Source organism: Echiichthys vipera (genome assembly GCF_963691815.1).
Source record: "Echiichthys vipera genome assembly, chromosome: 2".
Taxonomy (NCBI): Eukaryota; Metazoa; Chordata; class Actinopteri; order Perciformes; family Trachinidae; genus Echiichthys; species Echiichthys vipera.
The window spans coordinates 7,462,603-7,484,485 of record NC_139827.1 but is presented as its reverse complement, the minus strand read 5'-3'; the positions used below and the strand labels follow the sequence as shown (position 1 = coordinate 7,484,485).

The following is a 21,883-nucleotide window of genomic DNA, read 5'->3' as shown; positions in this document are numbered from 1 at the left end:
GCTAGCCAGCCACCTACAACTTTAGCCGGTGCGAAGCCACATAGTGTAGCGTTAGCTCCTGCTAGCCCTCCCCCGGCAATCCCTGAGCAGCCAGGGTCCTCCTGGGTGACTGTGAGAGGAAAGCATAGTTCTAAATCGAAGCCCATGGTTAACCATCCACCCGTTCACGTTTCAAACAAGTTTTCTCCACTCAGTGACACGCCTGCTGAGAAAACAACACTGGTTATTGGCAGCTCCATTTTGAGAAACGTGAACTTAGTGACACCAGGGACAATAGTAAAATGCATCCCAGGGGCCAGAGCGGGCGACATTGAATCCTATTTGAAACTTCTGGCTAGGGATAGACTTAAATATGGTAGGATTGTTATTCACGTCGGCGGTAATGACACCCGATTACGTCAATCGGAGGTCACTAAAATTAATGTGGAGTCGGTGTGTTCTTATGCAAAAACTATGTCGGACTCCGTAATTTTCTCTGGTCCCCTGCCCAACTTGACTTGCGATGACATGTATAGCCGCATGTCATCATTCCGTCGCTGGCTGTCTGGATGGTGCCCGGTAAATGATGTGGGCTTCGTAGATAATTGGCAGTCTTTCTGGGGAAAACCTGGTCTTATTAGGAGAGATGGTATTCATCCTACTTTGGAGGGTGCCGCTCTCATATCTAAGAACCTGGACGCAGTTGTTAGCGGTCTAAAACCATGACAACCCAGTGTTGGGATCAGGAAGCAGAGTCGCAGTTTAATACACCTCTCTGCGCTGCCCTTATCGCAGGTGCCCAGGAAGCAGAGTGGCAGTCTTACACACCTCTCTGCGCTCCCTGTGGAGCATTTTCCAGCTCAGTTTAGTATACAAACACTGTCTGCCCCACGATCATTTAAATTAAACAGATCAAAAATGAACAGAAGAGGAGCTACAAAGAAAAACTTGATACAAATCAACGCAAAATCTGCGACAATGCAACAATATCAGAAAATAAAATGTGGACTTTTAAACATTAGATCTCTCTCATCTAAAGCTGTATTAGTAAACGATCTGATATCAGACAACCATATTGATTTACTCTGTCTGACCGAAACCTGGCTGCGTCCCGAAGAATATGTTAGCCTAAATGAATCCACTCCTCCCAGTCATATTAATACTCATATTTCTCGAGGCAGTGGTCGAGGAGGAGGCGTTGCAGCTATTTATAATTCAGGCCTATTAATAAACCCTAAACCTAAACTAAATTATGATTCATTTGAAAGTCTTGTTCTTAGTCTTTCACATTCAACCTGGAAAACTGTGCAGCCAATTATATTTGTTATAGTGTACCGTGCTCCTGGTCCGTACTCTGAATTTCTGTCCGAATTCTCAGAGTTTCTGTCAAATTTAGTCCTTAAATCCGACAAAGTAATAATTGTAGGTGATTTTAATATTCATGTGGACAGCGATAATAATAGTCTCAGTATCGCGTTTATCTCTCTATTAGATTCGATTGGTTTTAGTCAGAGTATACATAAACCTACTCACTGTTTTAATCACACCCTCGACCTTGTTTTGGTTTATGGTGTGGAAATTGATGACTTAATAGTCTTTCCACAGAATCCTATTTTATCAGACCATTATTTAATAACTTTTGAATTCATATTACAGGACTACTCACCACTGGGTAAAAGTGTCTACACCAGATGTTTATCTGATAGTGCTATAACTAAATTTAAGGAAGCGATTCCATCTGCATTTACTTTAATGCCTCATCCTAATATTCAAGACTCCTGCACTAACGTTAGTTTCTCTGAAATTGATCACCTTGTTGAAAGTGCTGCAGGCTCTCTAAGAACAACACTTGACTCTGTTGCTCCTTTAAAAAAGAAGATAATAAAACAGAGGAAGTTAGCTCCGTGGTATAACTCACAAACCCGTGAATTAAAACAAATATCGCGAAAGTTGGAAAGTAAATGGCGCTCCACTAAACTGGAGGAATCTCACTTAGTTTGGCAAGAAAGTCTTAAAACCTATAGGAAGGACCTCCGTAATGCCAGAGCAGCATATTACTCATCTTTAATAGAGGAGAATAAGAACAATCCTAGATTTCTTTTCAGCACTGTAGCCAGGCTGACAGAGAGCCACAGCTCTATTGAGCCATGTATTCCTATAACCCTCAGCAGTAACGACTTCATGACCTTCTTTAATGACAAAATTATAACTATAAGGGACAAAATCAACTCGCTTGGCACCAATCTTTCATCGAACCCAGGAACCTTACAAACTGTACGACCTGATATATTCTTGGACTGCTTTTCTACAGTCGACCTTAACAAATTAACCTCTACTATTTCAGCATCAAAACCTTCTACTTGTCTTCTAGACTCTATTCCAACTAGGTTACTTAAAGAAGTGTTACCTTTAATTAGCACTCCTGTATTAGATATGATTAACATGTCTTTATCAGCAGGTTATGTACCAATGTCTTTTAAAGTAGCTGTAATTAAACCTCTTCTTAAAAAGCCCAGTCTTGATCCTGAGGTACTAGCCAACTATAGACCTATATCTAACCTTCCTTTTCTCTCTAAGATCCTCGAGAAATTAGTTGCCAATCAGTTGTGTGACTTTTTACATAATAATGAGTTATTTGAGGATTTCCAGTCAGGATTTAGAGCAAATCATAGCACTGAGACAGCACTGGTGAAAATTACTAACGACCTTCTAATAGCTTCAGACAAAGGACTTGTCTCTGTACTTGTCTTACTAGATCTTAGTGCTGCCTTCGAAACTATTGACCATCACATCCTGCTACACAGACTAGAGCATCTGATCGGCATTAAAGGAACCGCACTGAGCTGGTTTAAGTCATATTTATCAGATAGATCTCAGTTTGTACATGTTAATGACAAATCCTCCATGCACACTAAAGTTAGTCACGGAGTCCCACAGGGTTCTGTCCTTGGACCGATTCTTTTCACCTTATATATGCTTCCCTTAGGAAATATTATAAGGAAGCACTCCATTAACTTTCATTGTTATGCTGATGATACACAATTATATTTGTCGATCAAACCAGAAGAAACCCATCAGTTAGATAAACTTCAAATGTGCATTAAGGAAATAAAAAGCTGGATGACCTGCAATTTTCTGATGTTAAACTCAGACAAAACTGAAATTATTGTACTTGGCCCCAAAGGCCTCCGAAATTCAATAGCTAAAGACATTGTTACTCTGGATGATGTAATGTTGTCCTCCAGCACCACAGTAAGGAATCTGGGTGTTATTTTTGATCAGGATATGTCCTTCGATTCTCACATAAAACTAACAACAAGGACTGCATATTTTCACCTGCGTAATATTGCAAAAATTAGGAACATTGTGTCTCAGAAAGATGCAGAGAAACTTGTTCATGCATTTGTTACTTCTAGGCTGGACTATTGCAATTCCTTATTATCAGGCTGCTCCAATAAGTCTGTTAAGAGTCTCCAGTTGGTCCAAAATGCTGCAGCTCGTGTACTAACTAAAACAAATAGAAGAGAACATATTTCTCCTGTATTAGCTTCTCTGCACTGGCTACCTGTAAAATCTAGAATAGAATTTAAAATCCTTCTCCTTACGTACAAAGCTCTTATTGGTCAGGCTCCGTCGTATCTTAAAGAGCTCATAGTACCGTATCACCCAACTAGATCTCTGCGCTCTGAGAATGCAGGGCTACTCGTCGTTCCTAGAGTCTCCAAAAGTAGAATGGGAGGCAGAGCCTTCAGCTACCAAGCTCCTCTCCTGTGGAACAAACTCCCAAATGTTATTCGGGAGGCAGACACTGTCCCCATATTTAAGAGTAAACTTAAAACTTTCCTTTTTGATAAAGCTTACAGCTAGGGCTTACGATGAGACTTTATTCTGCTTAATTATGCTGCTATAGGCCTAGTCTGCCGGGGGATAATACTTTTCCTGATACTCTGAGCTTCTCTCCTCTCTGTCTGAATCATTCATGTCCCATCAATGCATGTTACTGATTCAGCTTCTTCCCCGGAGCTGTTTGTGCTTTGTCGTCTCGCAGGTCTCTGCTGATCGTGGTGGTGCTTGCTACTATGGTCCTACATGACGCTTCCTGCTGCTATTGTCACTGTTACTCATATATACTATCACTAGTTTAATAAACTATAAAATTTGTAGCTGTATCGTAGCTGCTATTGCCACTACTCATCATTGATCATGTTTGCCACCATAATTATTATCATTTTCATATTCTGTCACCTTAGCTGTGCTTGTTTCTACTATTCTGTTGTATTAACTGCCTTAATATATACGTTATATTCACATTACTATAAATATTATAGTTACTGTTAGGCTTTGCTTGCATCTCTGGAAGTGTGTCTGTCTCTCTCTGTCCATCTGTGTGTCTTTTCTCTCTTTCTCTCTCCTTTTCTTCCTCCCCAACCGGTCAAGACAGATGGCCGTCCTCCACAGAGCTGGGTCTGTCTGACGTTCCTGCCTGTTATAGGGAAGGTTTTCGTTGCCACTGTACTCTACAGAGGAATTGTTGGGTCTATGTAAATCATAAATAAGTCATTGAGTGTGGTCTTTACCTACTCTGTAAAGTGTCCTGAGATAACTTTTGTTATGATTTGACACTATAAATAAAATTGAATTGAATTGAATTGAATAAATGGATGTAATTAACCAGATAGCAAGTCAGAGAATTCTTTGCAAACATTTGGAGTATTTGTTTGTTTACATGTTTGGGGGCAGCAGTAACTCAGTCCACAGGTGACTAGGCTGGGAACCGGAGGGTCGCTGGTCAGAGTCCATGTGTGGACCATGAATGGAGCGTGGACTGGTGGCTGGGGAGGTGCCAGTTCATCTCCTGGGCATTGCCGAGGTGCTGTTGAGCAAGGCACCGAACCCCCAACTGCTCGGGGCGCCGCTCACTGGCAGCCCCCTCGCTCTAACATCTCTCCATTAGTTGCATGTATATAGGTCCTGTCTGTGCATGTGTGTGTATTTTAGGGCCTGTGTGTGTGTAACATGAAAAAATAGAGTGAAAATTGAATTTCCCCATTGCGGGATGAATATAGGAATTCTTCTTCTTCTTCTTCTTCTTCGTCTAAACTTTTTTGCAGTAAACCATTATTAATTAAAAACTGTGTTAAACGCGTAGCGGACCCTAAACTGGGTCCTACTGTGTGTTGCCTGGAAGAACGTGGCACAGTACGATGAGCTAAGACTGGGCCATCCTTATGAATATACGATGTGATTTTTCTAGCTTTCAATTATTGAAAAGGACCTGAAACATTAAAATGACACACGGCAGTTGTAGACAATCATCGGTAAGCTTTGTTAGACAGTCTCAAGTTATGATGGAATAAATTCTCCTTTTAATTTTTAACCAAAACCTGAAATTGTACTCATTTTAATGCATGACAAGTGCACCACTCTCTTGGACGATCTATTATTGACGAAGGTGGAGACATTTATTAATCCACCAAATGTCTCTTCAAAACTACATATGGATGTAATAAGTTGAGGATATAAAAGTATTGCTATGACTTTGTTCCTGCTTCATGCACATAGAATGAGAAACAGCTAATAACTGAGTGATGTCATGATCTGCATCTTGGCAGTCCCTCCTCTCCATTGTGTCTGCTCTGTATATGTTTTTGATCCTCGTCTCTCCCCTTCCCTGTCAGTGTTGTGCATGGGCGCGGTTTTCTCTCTTTAACAGGTGGAGCCAGGTGCATCTCATCCCACTAATCAACCTCTCCATATAACCTCCGGATTTCCCGCCACTCGTTGCCAGTTCATACTCTCAGCCTCAGCGGTACCTAGTTGGACACCGGCCTTTAGTTATCTCTTGAGTGTTGTCGCTTGTGTAGCATTTCTTCTTCGTTTGATTTCTCTGTCCAGTTAATCCTGCTTGCTCGCCTGCCTGCTTGCTTTCGTGCTTGTTCGTCTCCTCCTGCCACTGCCGCTCACTACAGCCACCCGACCTCCATCTTGGGAAAGCTTCCGACCTGCACGTTGCAGCCCGCGTTGAAACGCCTCTCCGCCATTACGAGGGGAGATCACCACGTTTTCCCCCAGCACCACCAGCACTCTTCGTGGAACCCAGAGACCCCTCCTTGCACGCCATTACTTCTTCCTGCACCGTGGTATTGTCACCGGATCACAATAAATATCACCTTTAACTGAATCCCCTGAGTCGAGTCGTGCTTTTGGGTTCAACCTCTGTTGTGCACCATAACAAGTGACTTATATACTGCACATTTGAGCTGCTCCTGTTCTTATCCGTCATGGATGAAAGACTTACGCTTGTACAACTAACTGTATTTAAAAGTGCGGTTTTTACTGCTCGGGGAAGAAACCTATTCCGTGTAGCGTGTTATTTTCCCTTTCAGACGAGCACATTATCTTGTAAATGTGCTGCCAGCTTCATGTCTGTCACAACTTTTCGCCAATGGATAAATTCCTGTCTCATGATATATGTAGTTTAATACCATGATATTGATATATATCGTAATCAAGTAAACCATGGGATAAACATTAGGGTAACATCTCAGTAGACAAAAGACAAAAAGTTGTAAAGGGTAAAAGTACTAAGGAAAAAAATCAAAAGATCACCAGACCTTACGGCAGAATTATGTATCTCATAAATTTTGATCTTATGTGAAAACACATCAGGGGACTTAATACTGAGAAGTGGCGGCGAGCGGTCCTTGTGCTTACGATTGTCATTTAATAAAAATTAAAGGGCAAAATACATCTTGAAATCCATCACTGAGGATGCCTCTGGGAGACCTGAGAACACTTAATCATTATTTCTGTATCCTGACTGTTCTCCAGCTGTGACACCACCGTGACTCTTTCTATAATGAAAATGTTGTGTTACTGCAAAAACAACCTACTTCCTATTCCCCTCTGCTTCCACTGCCGTTGCTCGGGCCGCACCCATCTTTGCACTTGCCCTTTGTTTTTATCTCACCAACACCTGTAAAGTTTTGTGACTGCATGTTTAATCTGTCCATCTGTTATTGGGCCAGGGGCGTACAAAGGAAGGGCCAGGGACCCTTCCCAACTTTCTACTCGCTTGCTTCTGTCCCTCTTGCTCAGATCCCACCCATTTTCAAACTCAGCTTTTATTTTGATCTCAACTACACACTTGTAATTTTTTGTGAAAATACTCTTCGGTAGTTCCTGCTACAGAAGTTTTAGTTTTACTTTAGTTTAGTTTATTCACAAATACCCCTTCAAACTTAATAGAATATAATACAGTTGGTATTACAAAGTTAATTGGGTAGAGTGAATGGGTCTCCCAAAGGAAGCTAGACAAGCTTATAGGCGGGGACCCCATTGTTCATGAAAAGGTCGTGATACAGTCAAAAATATACACAGGTGTAGTAGAAGTAGACGTCTCCAGGACCATAATTTTGCCATAATGGCACGCACAGACTCACACAGCCACAAACGGAAAACAGACAGATGAAGCCAGCAATTTTACAGATATGATGTCTGAAATATTATACGATAAAATAATTTATGTTGGCATACATTTGATAGCAGCTTTCCAAAGGACTCCAACATGTAATCTATCTTTGATCATACATCTCTGGCTAACGGTGTCTGATCAGCTTGCGTTGTTTGATGTGTTGCTTATTGCTGTTAAAAATTGGACCTGGCAGGAGGAGACAGAGGCTTCAAATGTTCCCACACCACCAGATGCCCTGTCTGGCTGAGACACAACCTGTCGCCAGTGTGGACTGGAGCATTACACCTGGGGTAATATATTTTGGATGATTTGTGGATGCTTTGGGAATATTTTTGGCCTCTGCATCTCGCCGCCTGCCTGCTACAAGATCATGCAGAAAAAAAACTAATGTAAACTGACTGGATGCTGACACACTAAATCATGGAGTGAACGAGGTCCTTTTGATGTGGAAATCTGGTTAAAAAAAATATTACCACATGTGGAAGACTTTAAGCAGATAGCTGTATCATTTAATTTGACGATGCTTTAAACACTTGACTATATCCATGGCAAAAATAAACCTCAGTTGCTTTGTTGGAAATTTCCTTTTCATGTATTCAGGTGCACAGAATCAACTGTCCATTAATGTGACTGTTATTTGGTTGTTTTTACATTTGTCATGTTTACAAAGGTTGATTACCATGTTAAACTTTATTTAATCATGTGCAAATATTGTGTTTTATAGTAAGAAACCAACTTTATAAATGCAGGTTTTCATTTTTGTTTACATACTTATCAAATCAGTGTGATTCTCCCTGGTACGCAGCATATTCTCGAAAAAGTGGTGCACTTGGGTGTGAGAATTAAAATCTACTTGAGCACCAACATTATATAATTGAAATAATAAAGATCACTTTTATATCACTTTTATATCACACAGGGTACACTTTGCCTCACAAACGGATAAATAACAGGAAAAAAATTCACCAGCAGAATCAATAAAAGCAGAGTCAGTGCTCCAGGATGTTTCCCGGGTGCTGTGTTTGTACAAATTAGAGACATGAGAGGCCTTTAACTGAGGCAAAAACCCTGAGTAACAGCGGTCTCAGTGAGAAGAGACAAAAGCATGGGGGGCTTTTACTGAATCAATAACGGATCACACATCTTTATCTTGGAAACATTCCTTTCTTTAGAAGAAACAATCTCTAACAACTCTTAAATTACTCTCCCTCACCCAAAATGGGGATTTCAAGTTTTGTAATTTCCTCAAGAACATGTCTACATCTACCTAAAGGTATGCTCCTGGATATTCAGCTGTATAGGTGGGGGACATATTTGCATGTACCCAATCAAAACATCTTATTCCACATTCACTCCATCATTGGCATGACGATTATTGTGGGTGACAGGCTGACAAAAAGGAGCAGATGCATGGCAGCGAACCTTAGCTTCCAAGCCAGAGTCTTCAAGCATGAACAAATGAATAATCTGAACACCTTGGCTCGCTGCACAGGACAGCAAAGAAACGGTGCACATTAACATCGTTAGGTAGGCTAGGTTTGTTGTAAGCTAAATAGTCAATCAGCTTTAAGGGTTTAAATGGTTTCCAAAATGATCAGCAAGGCCCAATGTAAGCCTACATCAGGAACTGACTCTGTATCTGGATAAGTATAAATCACCGGCGTCTGCTGGTCTTTCAAGGAGGGGAGGCTAATTTTTCCAGCCTACATCATAAATGTGTTTGTTTATTTAAATGTAAATTCTACCCTTCGTTCCTTTTCAAGAAAATGATCTGTGACCTTTTCCGTACGAACTAGGCGTCTTTTCAAGGGACTTGACCAGTGTCCTCTCAATGGCCAGCAGAGCCAGGCTGCTTAAACTGCCTTGGCCCAGCTGGAGCTGCTGCGCCAGGCTACTGTGAAGTGTGACTTCCTGTGAGTGTGAGTGACAGGGGGAGAAGCTCCGCAGCTGCAGCTGCTCGTTGGGGGAATGAAATTGCAGAGTGACAGAATAGAGTCGCCAAACACAACGCTAGTCGTTTATAACAAAGACAAAATCGCTGGGGATCAGTAAAGTTGCTGAGGAAACGCTTCCCCATGCAAGTCAGTAGAAGCTGAGCGTCGGACTGTGTAAAGCGCTGTGGGATGAATGAGAAGAAGTTGCGCCGGTTACCTGTGATGAGTAGCTGATTCTGAACAGAAGATGAAGGCTTTCTAGCGCGTATTTAGTCAATGAAATGTACACAGCAGTACATATTTCACCACTTTTTTTTTAGGGGAATCTGAGCTTCCGTTGCAGTCTTAGAGCAATCGCCACTGTTATAAATGCTCATTGAACGCATAGTTGGAGTACCATAAAGCTAGCCAGAGCACACCTGGAGGCATGATTGTTGATAAGTCTGCCTGCTCTGCCTACCTAATTTGCATAATTTCTCAATTTGCCTGATCAGATAAATTGAGACAACACGGCACTTAAAGATACTTAACAAGCACACTGGTCCTAAAAACATTTTTCTAATCAGGAAGTCAGCTGGCATGGCCAGAGGAAGTCTCTAACATGCATACTCTCAATCGGAAGCCCGAAGAGACTTTTTCCGTGCATGCAGCCAGTCAGCAACTTTCATGGGCTAAATGGGCCATGATGAAATGCTGTATTCATTTTTTCTGGATTCACAAGAAAAAATGTACCTGAGAGGCTTTTGCCAAAGTTTTAGGCTTGTGCAGTAGTTTACCTTATGTCCCTGTCTTGCAGCAAATAACAGCCATCCATGAGGCTTGAAAAGTAAACGGGCATTCTTTCAAAGAGAACAAAAAAAAATGTTTCTTCAAAAAATGTAAAGTAATTTAAAAAATCACTTTAATCACTTCCGTTTGACTGCAGCAAACACCAACTTTTATAGTGTCAATTGCAGGGTATGTAATGTAAGTATAGTGTTCAGGCTCAATGCTTCATAAACTTTAATAGAAGTATATAGGGACTGCAGTTCCTTTAATGGCCACTTGAGGCTGGCTCCAAAAGTGAGTCAATGCCCATAAAGCTCCATGTTAAAATGCCCAACTTTCTAGCAGAAATAAACATGTTTACAGCCTGGTACAAAAAACATTATGATCTCTATAGCTAATTTCCCTGTTCTTGACAACTGTACAGGGGGTGAATTTTTGAATAACTCACCCGTTTAAATTATATAAAGGCTTAAGTGATGCATAATTAAGGGATGGCCTCTTTGAGTGACAGGTGGGTGCCGTCACAGGCAGCTAGCAGAGACTGTAAACTTCATTTGGCTACCCTTAACTCCATCCATGCTCCACTTCTCCGACCATTTTTGGGTTAGCAGAGTGTTAAGCTCTTTGCACATTGAGTGCATATTTTTAAATGTTTTTTAAGTGTCTAAAGGAAATCGTTACACAAAGAAACCCTGCACAATACATCCAGTCCAATACATTGTATCATTATATCTGTTGCAAAAATGTGAGATATGAGACAAAATGCTGTTGCCTTGTCTCTCACTTCTTCTCTCTCACTTCCTGTCTCCACTGGAGGAACCTGGCTGCTACACGCTGCCTGCGTTTTGCATTTGGCACCGCGGCTACCTGAAGAGGCTGAGCTGTCCTCCCTCTCTGTCTCCATCCATACATTGTTGCTCTCCCTCTCTGTCTGAGTGTTGTCCTCATCCTCTATTTCATCCCCCTCCTTATCATTATCCACCTGAATATCACCAACTGACCTGTTGAAAGACTATAATCTGAGTGATGAAATTATACTTTATATTCTGCATGTTTTTGTCGTAAAGTGTTTTGTGCTGGGAGAAGATGAGAGACAGGTTTTTTTGATGACGTTTGGATGTGTGGTGGCTCTGAGTGGTCAACAGCAATGTGAGGTTGTTTTAAACGAGTGTCAATTTCGGACAAAAAAGAGCGGACTTGGTGTGCAAAGACCCTAAGGCGACTTCATGCTCTGCCAAGATGGTGACGGCGGTGACCTTGGGCTTCACTTTGGCTCTTCAGAAACCAGAAGCCCAGCCTTCATGGAGACTACATCCATATATTTACAAGTGTTTTTAGCCCGGAGCTCTAGAATCATCATTTTCCCCGTAACACACGACAGTTTTAAAAGTCAGTCTTCAGTTGTTTTAGCCACTGTTTTTATCAACACTCTTTCAACAAGATGAGTTTCTGATTATAATTCAGTACACACAACGGGTCTTTGAGGAACTTCTATTTTCACAACAATGCTCGATAATAATGCTTGTTCTTACTTGTTCTGAAGCTGAATGATGAAATTCCTTATGGACTTGAACATCATTGGCACACTTAGTACTGAGCACACATTGCCAGACTTTCTTTTTTGTAATGTAGCTGCTGGCTTATCAAGAGAATTACAATAACTATTCTTTGTCCAACCTCTTTCGGAAACAGTGCTACACATTATATTATTGTGCGGCTTCATAGCACCATTGTTTAGAGAAAGCCCTACCCTACATTCATTATCGCCTCTGGTATAATTACGTCAGATTCATTGGAAAAATGTATTAATCATCTCGGTAACACATTGAGCTAATTGTTCCTTAACATATGTAGAACATGAAATTGAGTGAAAATCATATTTCCTAGAATCAGACCACTTATAATGATCACTGCTGGAGACAAATAAAGTGGTGAAATAGCGCTGATACATTTATGCGACTGATCTGTTTCTCATGGCCACGGAAAACTGAATTAAATGGGATTTAAAATGCTAAAGAATGCCTTAACTAGGACAGTTTTATATCAGTCTGAGCCCAAATCTGGTGTCTGAAAAAGCATAAAATTGGAATATGGGTTTTGGGTGTTAAGTTGGCCAAAATGACAGGACCAGACCGGCCGTACCGAGGCACCTCCTAAGCCTCTTTTTGAGCTTAGAAAAACCCCCAGACAAAGTGCAAATGCCGTCATTTAAGGTAACAACTAAGCCTCCAAGGAAGCTGGAAATGTTCTCACTTTAAAGCCACATGTTGTGTTTAATACTAATCAAGCTAATTCAAAAGCACACTATTCAAATAGACACAGTGGGGGGTTACAATCCAAAATGAAACAGCCACCATCTTGAAAGCCTTAAGCTCTCCACAGAAAGATGAATACTGACATCAAAGTCGAGCACATCTGCATGCTTCTTTTTTATGACCACTGATGATCAATAAGGGGGTTATTTACTTTTAAAAAGAAACAGCAGTGCTAATCAAGCTTTTTATATTAATAATGGATCAAATTACTACTGTATATAAAATGTTAAAAGTGTTTCTTGTAGTGATAAAAGCACAGAATTATCACACAACTCTTGCAGTTCCTCTCAGCGATGTGGCGTGTTTTAGTAGCTGCCATTGTTTTTGATTTTCTGGACCGCAGATTTACAGTTTTTGTTCAGTCTCGCCACTCTCATTAACCCCATTTCCAGCCACAATAGAGTGCTGCGGGAATGAGTCCTAAACCCCAGAAATGAGTTAGCATTTTTGCACTTCTGGTTCCCTTGTCTCGAGGTCTAAAGATTTTTTTGAATGGGTATTTGGCTAGATGTCAGAGAGGTCAGTTTTTCATGTTTTATACAACAAAAAATACATCAGTAAATACCCCACTCTTTATTTTTGAAGCTTTAACATGTCTGGAAAAAGGATGTTGCTAACATGTGGCTAAATGAGACTACAGAGGTTGTCAAAAGTCATCATGCCAAATAAGCACGATCTCTTGGAAGCAGGCAGTGGTGACGTCGTAGTCATGCGACAGTGGTGTAGTTTGTTTATAGTCTTACGTTGGAATTTATGCTTTAAAAAACATGAAAGTGGTGTTAATTTGTGAAGATTATCTTTCTGAACGAAACATGTATCAAAGTATCGTAAACTTTTGTTCACCACAGAGCTTATTTTCTGCTATAATCCAAACTGCAATGGAGGAAATCCCATTGACTTTTTGACGAGGGAACCAGGACGATGCTGACTTCTGAGATGGCCTACAAAAATCCTCATTCCTGCAGCACTTTAATAGGCAGCTGTTTTAAGTGAGAAGGCTTTGGCAAACCCATAGACTGTAAAAAAATAATGAATGTAGCCTCCTGTTCTGAAAAAGTGAAGCCAGTGCCATAAACCTGCACTCTTTCTAATGTCCAGCAGGGGGCGACTGGCTAGCAAAAGTAGTCAGATTGTATCGAATTCAATAAGAAAATTACCCTACTTCTCACTTGATTTATTATCTCAGTAAACATTTAATTAATGAGTTTATGATCTCAATCTCTCGTTTAAAATCTTGCTGAATACAGCTTGATGTTAATTTTAAAAATTATTGTCTCATTTAGAGTAAAATAGACGATAAAGCAACATACTTTAGGGTGGAGCTACACTATGACCTGTCGATCCGGATTTTGACCCCCTCACAGTGTGTTTTCACGTCATCATAGTTGATTGAAACGCTCTGAACAGCATTGGGTGTTTGCACCTTGCTAACCAAGCTGACAAGCTAGCACTATCGTTAGCTGGTAACTTAAGGGAAACGGTCCATTTTCAACCAGCTAGTCCAGATGTCGATTGAAAATCTGTAAGTTTCCCTCTTTAGAGTTTAGTTTAGAGAAGCACCAACGAAACGTCATTTGTGTAGCGGCCCCCCCTGCTCAGCCCTCTTGTCCAAATATGGTCACTTCTTTCTCCAAAATACCAAGATGACGACAGCCAAATGGCAATCTCCTGGCATCAAAACGGGGAACGTCACAGTGACAACGTCCATTATTTTTTTACAGTGAATGGACAAACCCAATGTGTGCTACCTGCCCTTCAATACACAGCAGTCGTTGTTTTGTTTGACAAGGATAATAAACATGCCTAACAACACATTTGGGCCTCAAATAAATTGTTGAAATGACTAAGCTGTAATGCTACAACATCTTCAGATATTTCTGTTGGAGCGTTACCCAAATTAATTGTCAGTGTGAGTTGAGCCTGAGACCTATAGACTTTGTTAGTCGTCTGACTAAATGCCAATACAGCTCAATAAAGCCATAAATGACTTTAATAAATGACATCTCTTTAACCCTGATGACCACGTCTGTTAATGACATCAATAACAATAATCTACGAGGCCAAAAACGATCGGTGTGAACAAAATGAAAATGCCATTGAGTATACTGCACACTGAATAACACCTTAAAGGCAACAAAGTGTCACTAAATTGCTAACATAATCAATACAAAACAGCTATTCTGCAAAGTGATACATTGAAATAAAAGAATATGGTAATATAATAACCTAACAAAAGTGGAAAAGGCCATTTACATCGACCATCCATCTGGTCCAACCATCTGCAACAGAGGCATTTGGGATATATGAATGTTTTGACAGATTTGTTGATTTAAATAGAAACATGAAATGCTGCTTTTAATTTATATTCCAGACGTATAGGAGGCAATGCCTTGGTTACAGCTCTATTATGCTTGTCATGCCTCTAAATCCAGCCTGAAACCACCTCTCAAGTAGGATCAAGATTATCCTGTTTTCAGCATCAAAACTGTCTGCCTTTGAGTCATGAAAAACACAGATATGAATCTAAAGATTGATTAAAAGCAGAATTTGATTTCCAAAATCCTAGTCGGAGAAACAGCAAAAATTCTTACATGTCCGCTTTGAAAAAAAAAAAAATTGTTGAGATCTATTTCAATCCGATTACTTAAATCTTATCATTAAAGTTGAGCTGGAGCTGGATAAGATCTCTCTGGACTCTTAAACTTCTGGAAACACTTAAAAAACACACAGTAAAGATACACTGATGCAGGTTAGTATGAGCTAGAAACACTGAGTCATAGGCCCCTTGAATAACTGTTATCCAAGGTGTTAGTGTGCAAGCTGTATGACTGTAAGGCTGCAACCACTGCTCAATATAACGGTAAATCCGGGGAAAATCTTAGTAATGAATTTCAGCCTGGTCTCACCAAAAGGCGTGTGAATGACACGCTATTTCTCTCAAGCCATCTCGCGTATAATTACAATGCATTTCATGATTTTTGCGTGTCATTTCACGCCATGTAGCCTCAATTGACTTGTATAGTGCAGAGATGGCGTTGTCATTTGACGCACAAATGTCATTGAGGGAAAACCCACCGCAAGGTGGCGGAGAAATACGAAGTGGTGGAGCTTTCTGTCAGAGGGTTGTTTTTAAATCAATATTTCATGTGAAGGATGGCTGAAATAACGGGCGTGAAATGTCCTAACCCTAACCCTAACCCTAACCCCTAACCCTGGGGAACTACGGGCGTTAAATGACACGCGAAAAGCTTAATATGCATAGACATGCACGCGAAAAGTCATGAAAGTCATGAAAAGTGGCATGCTATTTATACGCCCTCCCATGGGACCACGTAGTGAATTTTACTTAACCAGCATGCAAACCGGCCTACTTATCTGTTTTCTACATTTAAATCATGTAAAACACTGAAAGCTTACAAATTTGCAGGAGTAGGGTATCATCACAGCACATTGACTGCCCGACTTTATTCAGTAGGGCATACGTTATATATATATATACGTATGCCCTACTGAATGAATATACGTTCAAAAACCTGTATTAGTCAAACCCTACTTAATATCACTATGGCTCACTAACTCATTAAATGAGACCACCAACTGTGTTTTGATTAAATGATTAAACAGAGCACGTTCTTAAGAGGCTTTTGGGTTATTAACTTGTGTCTGACACTGCACTATCACACATCAGTATACAGAAGATCAGCGGGGTTCAAATGAGTCATTATCACATGTCACTCAGTCCTTTTCACTGGTAATTGCTAGGAACAGGGAAATGAAAACGCTCATTTTCATCCTCTCGAGCAAGCCTCATGTGAGTGGCATTTGACCTGGGATTGTGTAAAAGGGCGGAAACTGTAGAGGCAGGGCATCCGTTTTTTAAATTCTTCTAACAGGGGATGAGAAAATGTGTTCAATTTGCATGCCACTGGAAGACAAGTGTAACCAAATTTTGGTGCTGGATGTAGTCAGGACAAGATTATCTGGCCCAACGGAGTACAGGCACAGTAGCAGGTTTAATTGACTTTAAAGAAAGTACTCACTCAGCAGATGACAGCTGAAGCTAGAGGCCCCGCCAGAGGCTTGGTGGCTGCACACGGTTTGGCTCTTAATATTCTATGCAGAACTAAATCACCAGAAACCTTATTTTCCAACATGCAGTTTGTCAACTTCGGGCGGATAGCGAGCTCCAACCAAAAATACTGTGCCGATAAGGAGGATTATTTGCTGTAGCTCTTATCTCAGGATATGTCAATACCTCCTTCAGGACAAATACAGCTACAATGCAGGGCAGGAAGGTGCATATTCCACCCACAGGTTCTTTGGCTTTTCTCTTTTTTAAGCCTCTTTATAATTATTCTTCATAAGCTCTAGGTTGCAATCTTGTGTGTCTACTCCTACCTAAAATCTTCTCTATGTTCACGGATAAAGGAAGAGAAAAATGGGATGGGGCGTAAAGAGTTGAAGTAGGTTTTATTCTAGTATTTGTGACTCAAATGCATCTGACCGAGCTGTGAAAAACAACCAGTACCATAAAATAACCTGAAGGTACCAGAGCAATATTCTCAGTAATTATGATCAAACACACACTCTTAAGGTGAATCTACTCTGTTGATACGCTATTCTTTGAGACTATGTCACAGTGTTGCACTTTACTTCTGACTAAAGGAGGTAAAACACTACTGTATGTATCTTTAATGAAAAAGAAAGGGACTTCTGCATAAATGCTCTCTGAACCTTCCCTCACTTGCAGGCAAATGTAGATTTTGGGCTAATTTTGGGCTGCAGCTCTAAAAATGTCTCGCACACAATTAAAAATCAAAACACAGGATGACACAGAGCAGTCTGATTTGCAGCCTTGTATCCGCGAGAAACCTCTCTCAATATGCTCTTTTAAAAAAAAAGATTTTAATAAGAAAATTGTATTAAGCCGAACCAAGTGGGAGAATTTTTGGATCTTCGTTATGAGCACGAGAATGCCTGTGTGATACCACCAGTCGCACTCAGGTGCCATCAAGATAATCTCAAGAGGGTCATTGTGTTAAAGGCGGCACAATAACATGTTGAGAGCAGCTCCTTTAATGTGAGGGATTAAATGGCTTCAACTGCAGAGACACTGAACAGCACAGTCGCACTTCTGGCTACACTGACAAGCTGCTCCGAGAGAAGGAATTGTGAACCACAGCATACCTGCTTTACAAACAATAGGGACGGTTCAGTGAACACCTCAGTGAGATGCATCTCGACATAATTTCAACACTGTCATGCTGGAGCCAAGATGGGACTATATTGTGGGAGAATATTGTATGCATCACTGAGATTTTTTCATTTTGATGCTTTTTCTGTTTGGCTTCATTTCAGTAGTTGCTTAATAGCAGACTGCGAGAGATGAAGATACAATGCCCAACTGAGCGGGAAACACTCTCTGGAGTCCCGACGACAAAGAGAAAGCAAATAGAAAAGTAGGCCTACTATAAAATACTGTAACGGTTTTAAAGGTGTTATGACATCACACCCAGAATTTATTACAGCTTTGCACAAGATATTCATATTAATGAAGACGGCAACTGCTCCCGACATTCGCTGCTCCCACTCTGGTGCGTTTATGCCCTACAGAGTTGATCTCCTTTTGTGTCATCCCACTATTCAAGAAAATAGGCTAGGCCCACTGCTGAGCACATCCGCTGACTCTCTCCACTTCTACAACTGCACAGTGAGTCTGGTGTGGCATGAAGGATATGGCCTTAATCATCATGATAAATTTACACACACACACACACACACACACACACACACACACACACACAATATTTAACATTAAAGCGAGGGCTGTTCCTTTGACACCAGGAATGATTAGTCCGATGGAGAATTATGGGAATTATGGCTTTATATGTCAGATTCTTATACTGTAGTTACCCCCCATGTAACATCTGTGTGTGTGTGTGTGTGTGTGTGTGTGTGTGTGTGTGTGTGTGTGTGTGTGTGTGTGTGTGATGGCTTCCATGTCCCTGAGAGGAGGAAAAGACACTTCGTGTGTCAGACTTGGCACGGGAAGCGGGATGAAAACGGAAGAAAATGTGTTTCTACAACGTGACTGCATTCAAAGCCTGAAAACTGTAATTTGAGATATGAATTCATTACACGGCCTCTCATCAGTAGCCGGGGATAATGTGATGCAACAGCGCCGCTTAGCGTCACGCGGCGGCCCGCCTGAGCCGCTCCGACCGTGTGTCTCTCTGCCCCCTGATCGCTGACAGCGGCCGCGCTCCTTACCTTCGGTGTCACAAAGTGTGGCTGCGGCAGGTTTGCGGTCGCGGAGGTTTTGCGCCTTCTTCTTCGGAGTCCGTGCGATGAATGTTGAGTTTTACTGCCGTGGTCTGAGGGCCCGTGCAGGCAGCCACCATGACCTGTCCGTTTGCTGGCATTTTGGTTCCTTCTCACAGCGTCAGTGAAACCAGAGGAAAAGTGTTCAAACTTGATCTGAAAATAAAAACAGAACATATATAGAATATGATATGGCTCGTTGTATTGCACCCCTCGGAAGGGCAGACTTGTTGAATTTGACTGCTATATGCGCTCTAACATTATTACCCCGTGTCGTTATATTCCTCGTGACTCGTGATTTTAACAGTTTGATTTGGATCAAATACCAGCTCAGGCCAAGTGCTTGTGTGCGTGTGCGTAAGCGTGTCTATTCGTGTGCGCAAGCGTTTCTGTGCGCGTGCTGTCTTTTATGTTAGTGTATGTCGGAGCACAAGTGCGTGCGCGCGTGTGTGTGTGCCTCTTTTGGGGACGCGGAGACGGAGCTTACTGGATAGAGAGCTTGTGACGAAAACACAAGTTAAATTCAAAGGTAGGACGGTGAGGAAGACAAAATGGTACTGTGTGTGTGTGTGTGTGTGTGTGTGTGTGTGTGTGTGTGTGTGTGTGTGTGTGTGTGTGTGTGTGTGTGTGTGTGTGTGTGTGCATGTGCGTGCGCGCGCGCTTGTGTCAGAGAGGGAGAGAGAGCGCGTTAAAAACAGCCTGTGGCTCCTTGGCAAATATTCCCCTCACGCTCCTCTCTCCGGTGCCGGGCTCGTCTATGTAGGGCATGCAGCAGGTTGTGTGTCGGGGACTCGGACGAACGAAGGAGCGGGGTGAGGAACACAAACCAGCCACCCCACCACCCCGCCGCTGCTCCACTTTGAGAGGAGAGTGAGTGTGCGGCAGATATTAAACCGCTGAACCCCGACAATTGCGTCTCAGTATCCGCGTCACCTCCGAGAGGAGAGTTAGTTCTCAGACATAAGTAAAAAAAAAAAACACCAATTAATCCAACTCACCCCATTCCCGTGACACATCTCTCCAGGCGGCCAGGTGGAGATGACATTGCAGCCTGTTACTCCATTCGGGTGCCCTCGGCAGGAGTGGGAATCACATACGACTCTCCTCCGTCAAATTAATCCATCAATTTCTCCTCCATCCAGTCCCCCCAAAAACGCACCACCACAAGGATAAATCCACCTGTCTGCCTCTGAAGACCTCCCCCCCTCCACCAGCACTTCACCCCCCCCGGTAGATAGGTAGTATTCCTCTCGGTTAAGATGTCAAACACCGTCCATTCACCGGCGGGGGAAAGAGAGGGGGCGAAAAGAGCCGTTGAGGTGCGGGGATCAGTGAGACTCAGAATCCAAAATAATCGTTGGTTCGGAATCTCCAGCGGCAGCCCCGCGCGTTCCGCAGTGGCTCGTGGACAGGTCCGCGCGCCTCCTCCTCTCCTGTCCTCCTCCTCCTCCTCCTCCTCCTCCTCGCACCACTCGCGGATTCTTGGAGACTGAAGGGGGGATTCCGTCACAAATAACATCAAAACGCACACACACACGCGTATATATATATATATATCCACACACGCACACTTTCTCCCTTACTCTTTTTCTAACTCACCCTCTCCTTTTCCCCCTCGCGCGCTCTCCGCACGAGCACCGCACTCCCAAAGCAAAAAAAAAAAAAAAAACACACTGAACAATTCGGAACAAGTTTAAATGGGTCGAGTTATTTTTGTAGCTTTCTGCGCCGCACGACGGAGGTGATGCGCCGGCAGCCGAACGAGCGCACGGACGCAGAGAAATCAGGAAATATTCTCCGGCAGTCTCTTTACCCCGCAGCCCGACCGCCCACGCTTCGCTGGCTGAAGGTACTTACACATCAGCCTAGTTAATTAAACATATGGGCAGCGGGACTGAATGCGAGGATGATGGTGTGGTGAAGGGGGGGGAAGGAGGGCTGACTTCATCTTCCTATTATAAAGCATCAAAAAGATATGTGGCGAGTTGCGAGGGCGCGCGGTGGGGACATTTCGCCACGTCTAGCCCTCCAAAAAAAAAAAAAAAAGCGACTCCAACTTCACAGTTCGTTAAAACTGACGTCTTCACTGTCTGTCCGTCTGTCTGACTGTCTGACTGACTGTCTGTCTCTCTGCGTGTCGCTTCACCTGACGTGTCTTCTCCCCAAAAAAGAAGGCGCACAGAGAGGAATGGCGCACACCATCATTCGTCGTTTATGACTTGGTGCATAATAGTGCGTTACTTTTTGTAGGTATGAGTGTGAACGGTGAATGAGGACAGCCTTCCCTTTTGTGCGAGGATCTCTTTCTCCGTGTGTGTGTGTGTGTGCGTGTGTGCGCGTGTGTGTGTGTGCTGTGCCGTGACGATTGCCTCGGCGTCAAACAAGTCACCGCGTCGCGCTTCCGCTCCTCAGAGCATCCACTGCGCACAGATAAAACATTTCAATATCCGCTCAACTGTTGTAAACCAATCTAATACACCCCCCCCCCCCCCTTCCAAAATTAAAAGACTGATTCCTTCAAAATGACTGCACCGAAACGTTTATTGCTGCTGATGTGTCATGTTCCCTCACCAGCGCCAGGGTTTGTTAAAAGCTACGATGAGATAAGGGAAAATAGAGCCAACGCTAGTGAATTACACAGCCTCAATTAAACATAATTAGCAGATCAAAACTGCAGCACAGGGGGTCCTCTGGGAGAGCTGACAAACCCCCTCCTCCCTCCATGCCTCTCTCTGCTTTCTCCCTCTGAGTGTTCCCATGGAGTCCCACTGCAGACAGATGGTGCATGGGGTCATGTAAGCAGGCCGGGGAGCTACTAGGACTGGCTGTCATGAGCCCAGTTACACTTTGAAGCATAAAAAAACAAAAAAAACAGCACAGCTAAGAAGACCAGAGGGCTTATTATTAAGGAACACTTCACTTCCCTCCTCTTCCTCCTCCACCTCCTCCTCCTCTATCCCTAGAATAAAAATCTCCACCTGTTGAGGTCCTCTATCCTCCTCCGTCAGAGCCCTAGCCTCCGAGGCTTGGAATAAAAGAAACAGACGCTTGCGTAACGGAGACATGAAAGACAGGGAGACAGACAGCAGGAG

At 42.4% G+C, this 21,883-nt stretch overlaps 1 protein-coding gene across 1 annotated transcript in view; it reads right to left on the bottom strand.

Moving 5' to 3' along the window:
* The window catches only part of grin2ab (glutamate receptor, ionotropic, N-methyl D-aspartate 2A, b), a gene marked incomplete at its 3' end in the record, with an annotated part of 112,306 nt that extends 92,387 nt beyond the window's left edge, over positions 1-19,919 (bottom strand). Inside the window, exons 1-2 of the mRNA XM_083925982.1 lie at positions 19,790-19,919; positions 18,741-18,947 (exon numbers count right to left, since the gene is read on the bottom strand). Of these exons, the coding sequence (XP_083782108.1) occupies positions 18,741-18,947; positions 19,790-19,807 (225 nt within the window). The 5' untranslated portion in view covers positions 19,808-19,919. The remainder of the gene's footprint in view (positions 1-18,740; positions 18,948-19,789) is intronic.
* Between the last annotated feature and the right edge of the window lie 1,964 nt (positions 19,920-21,883).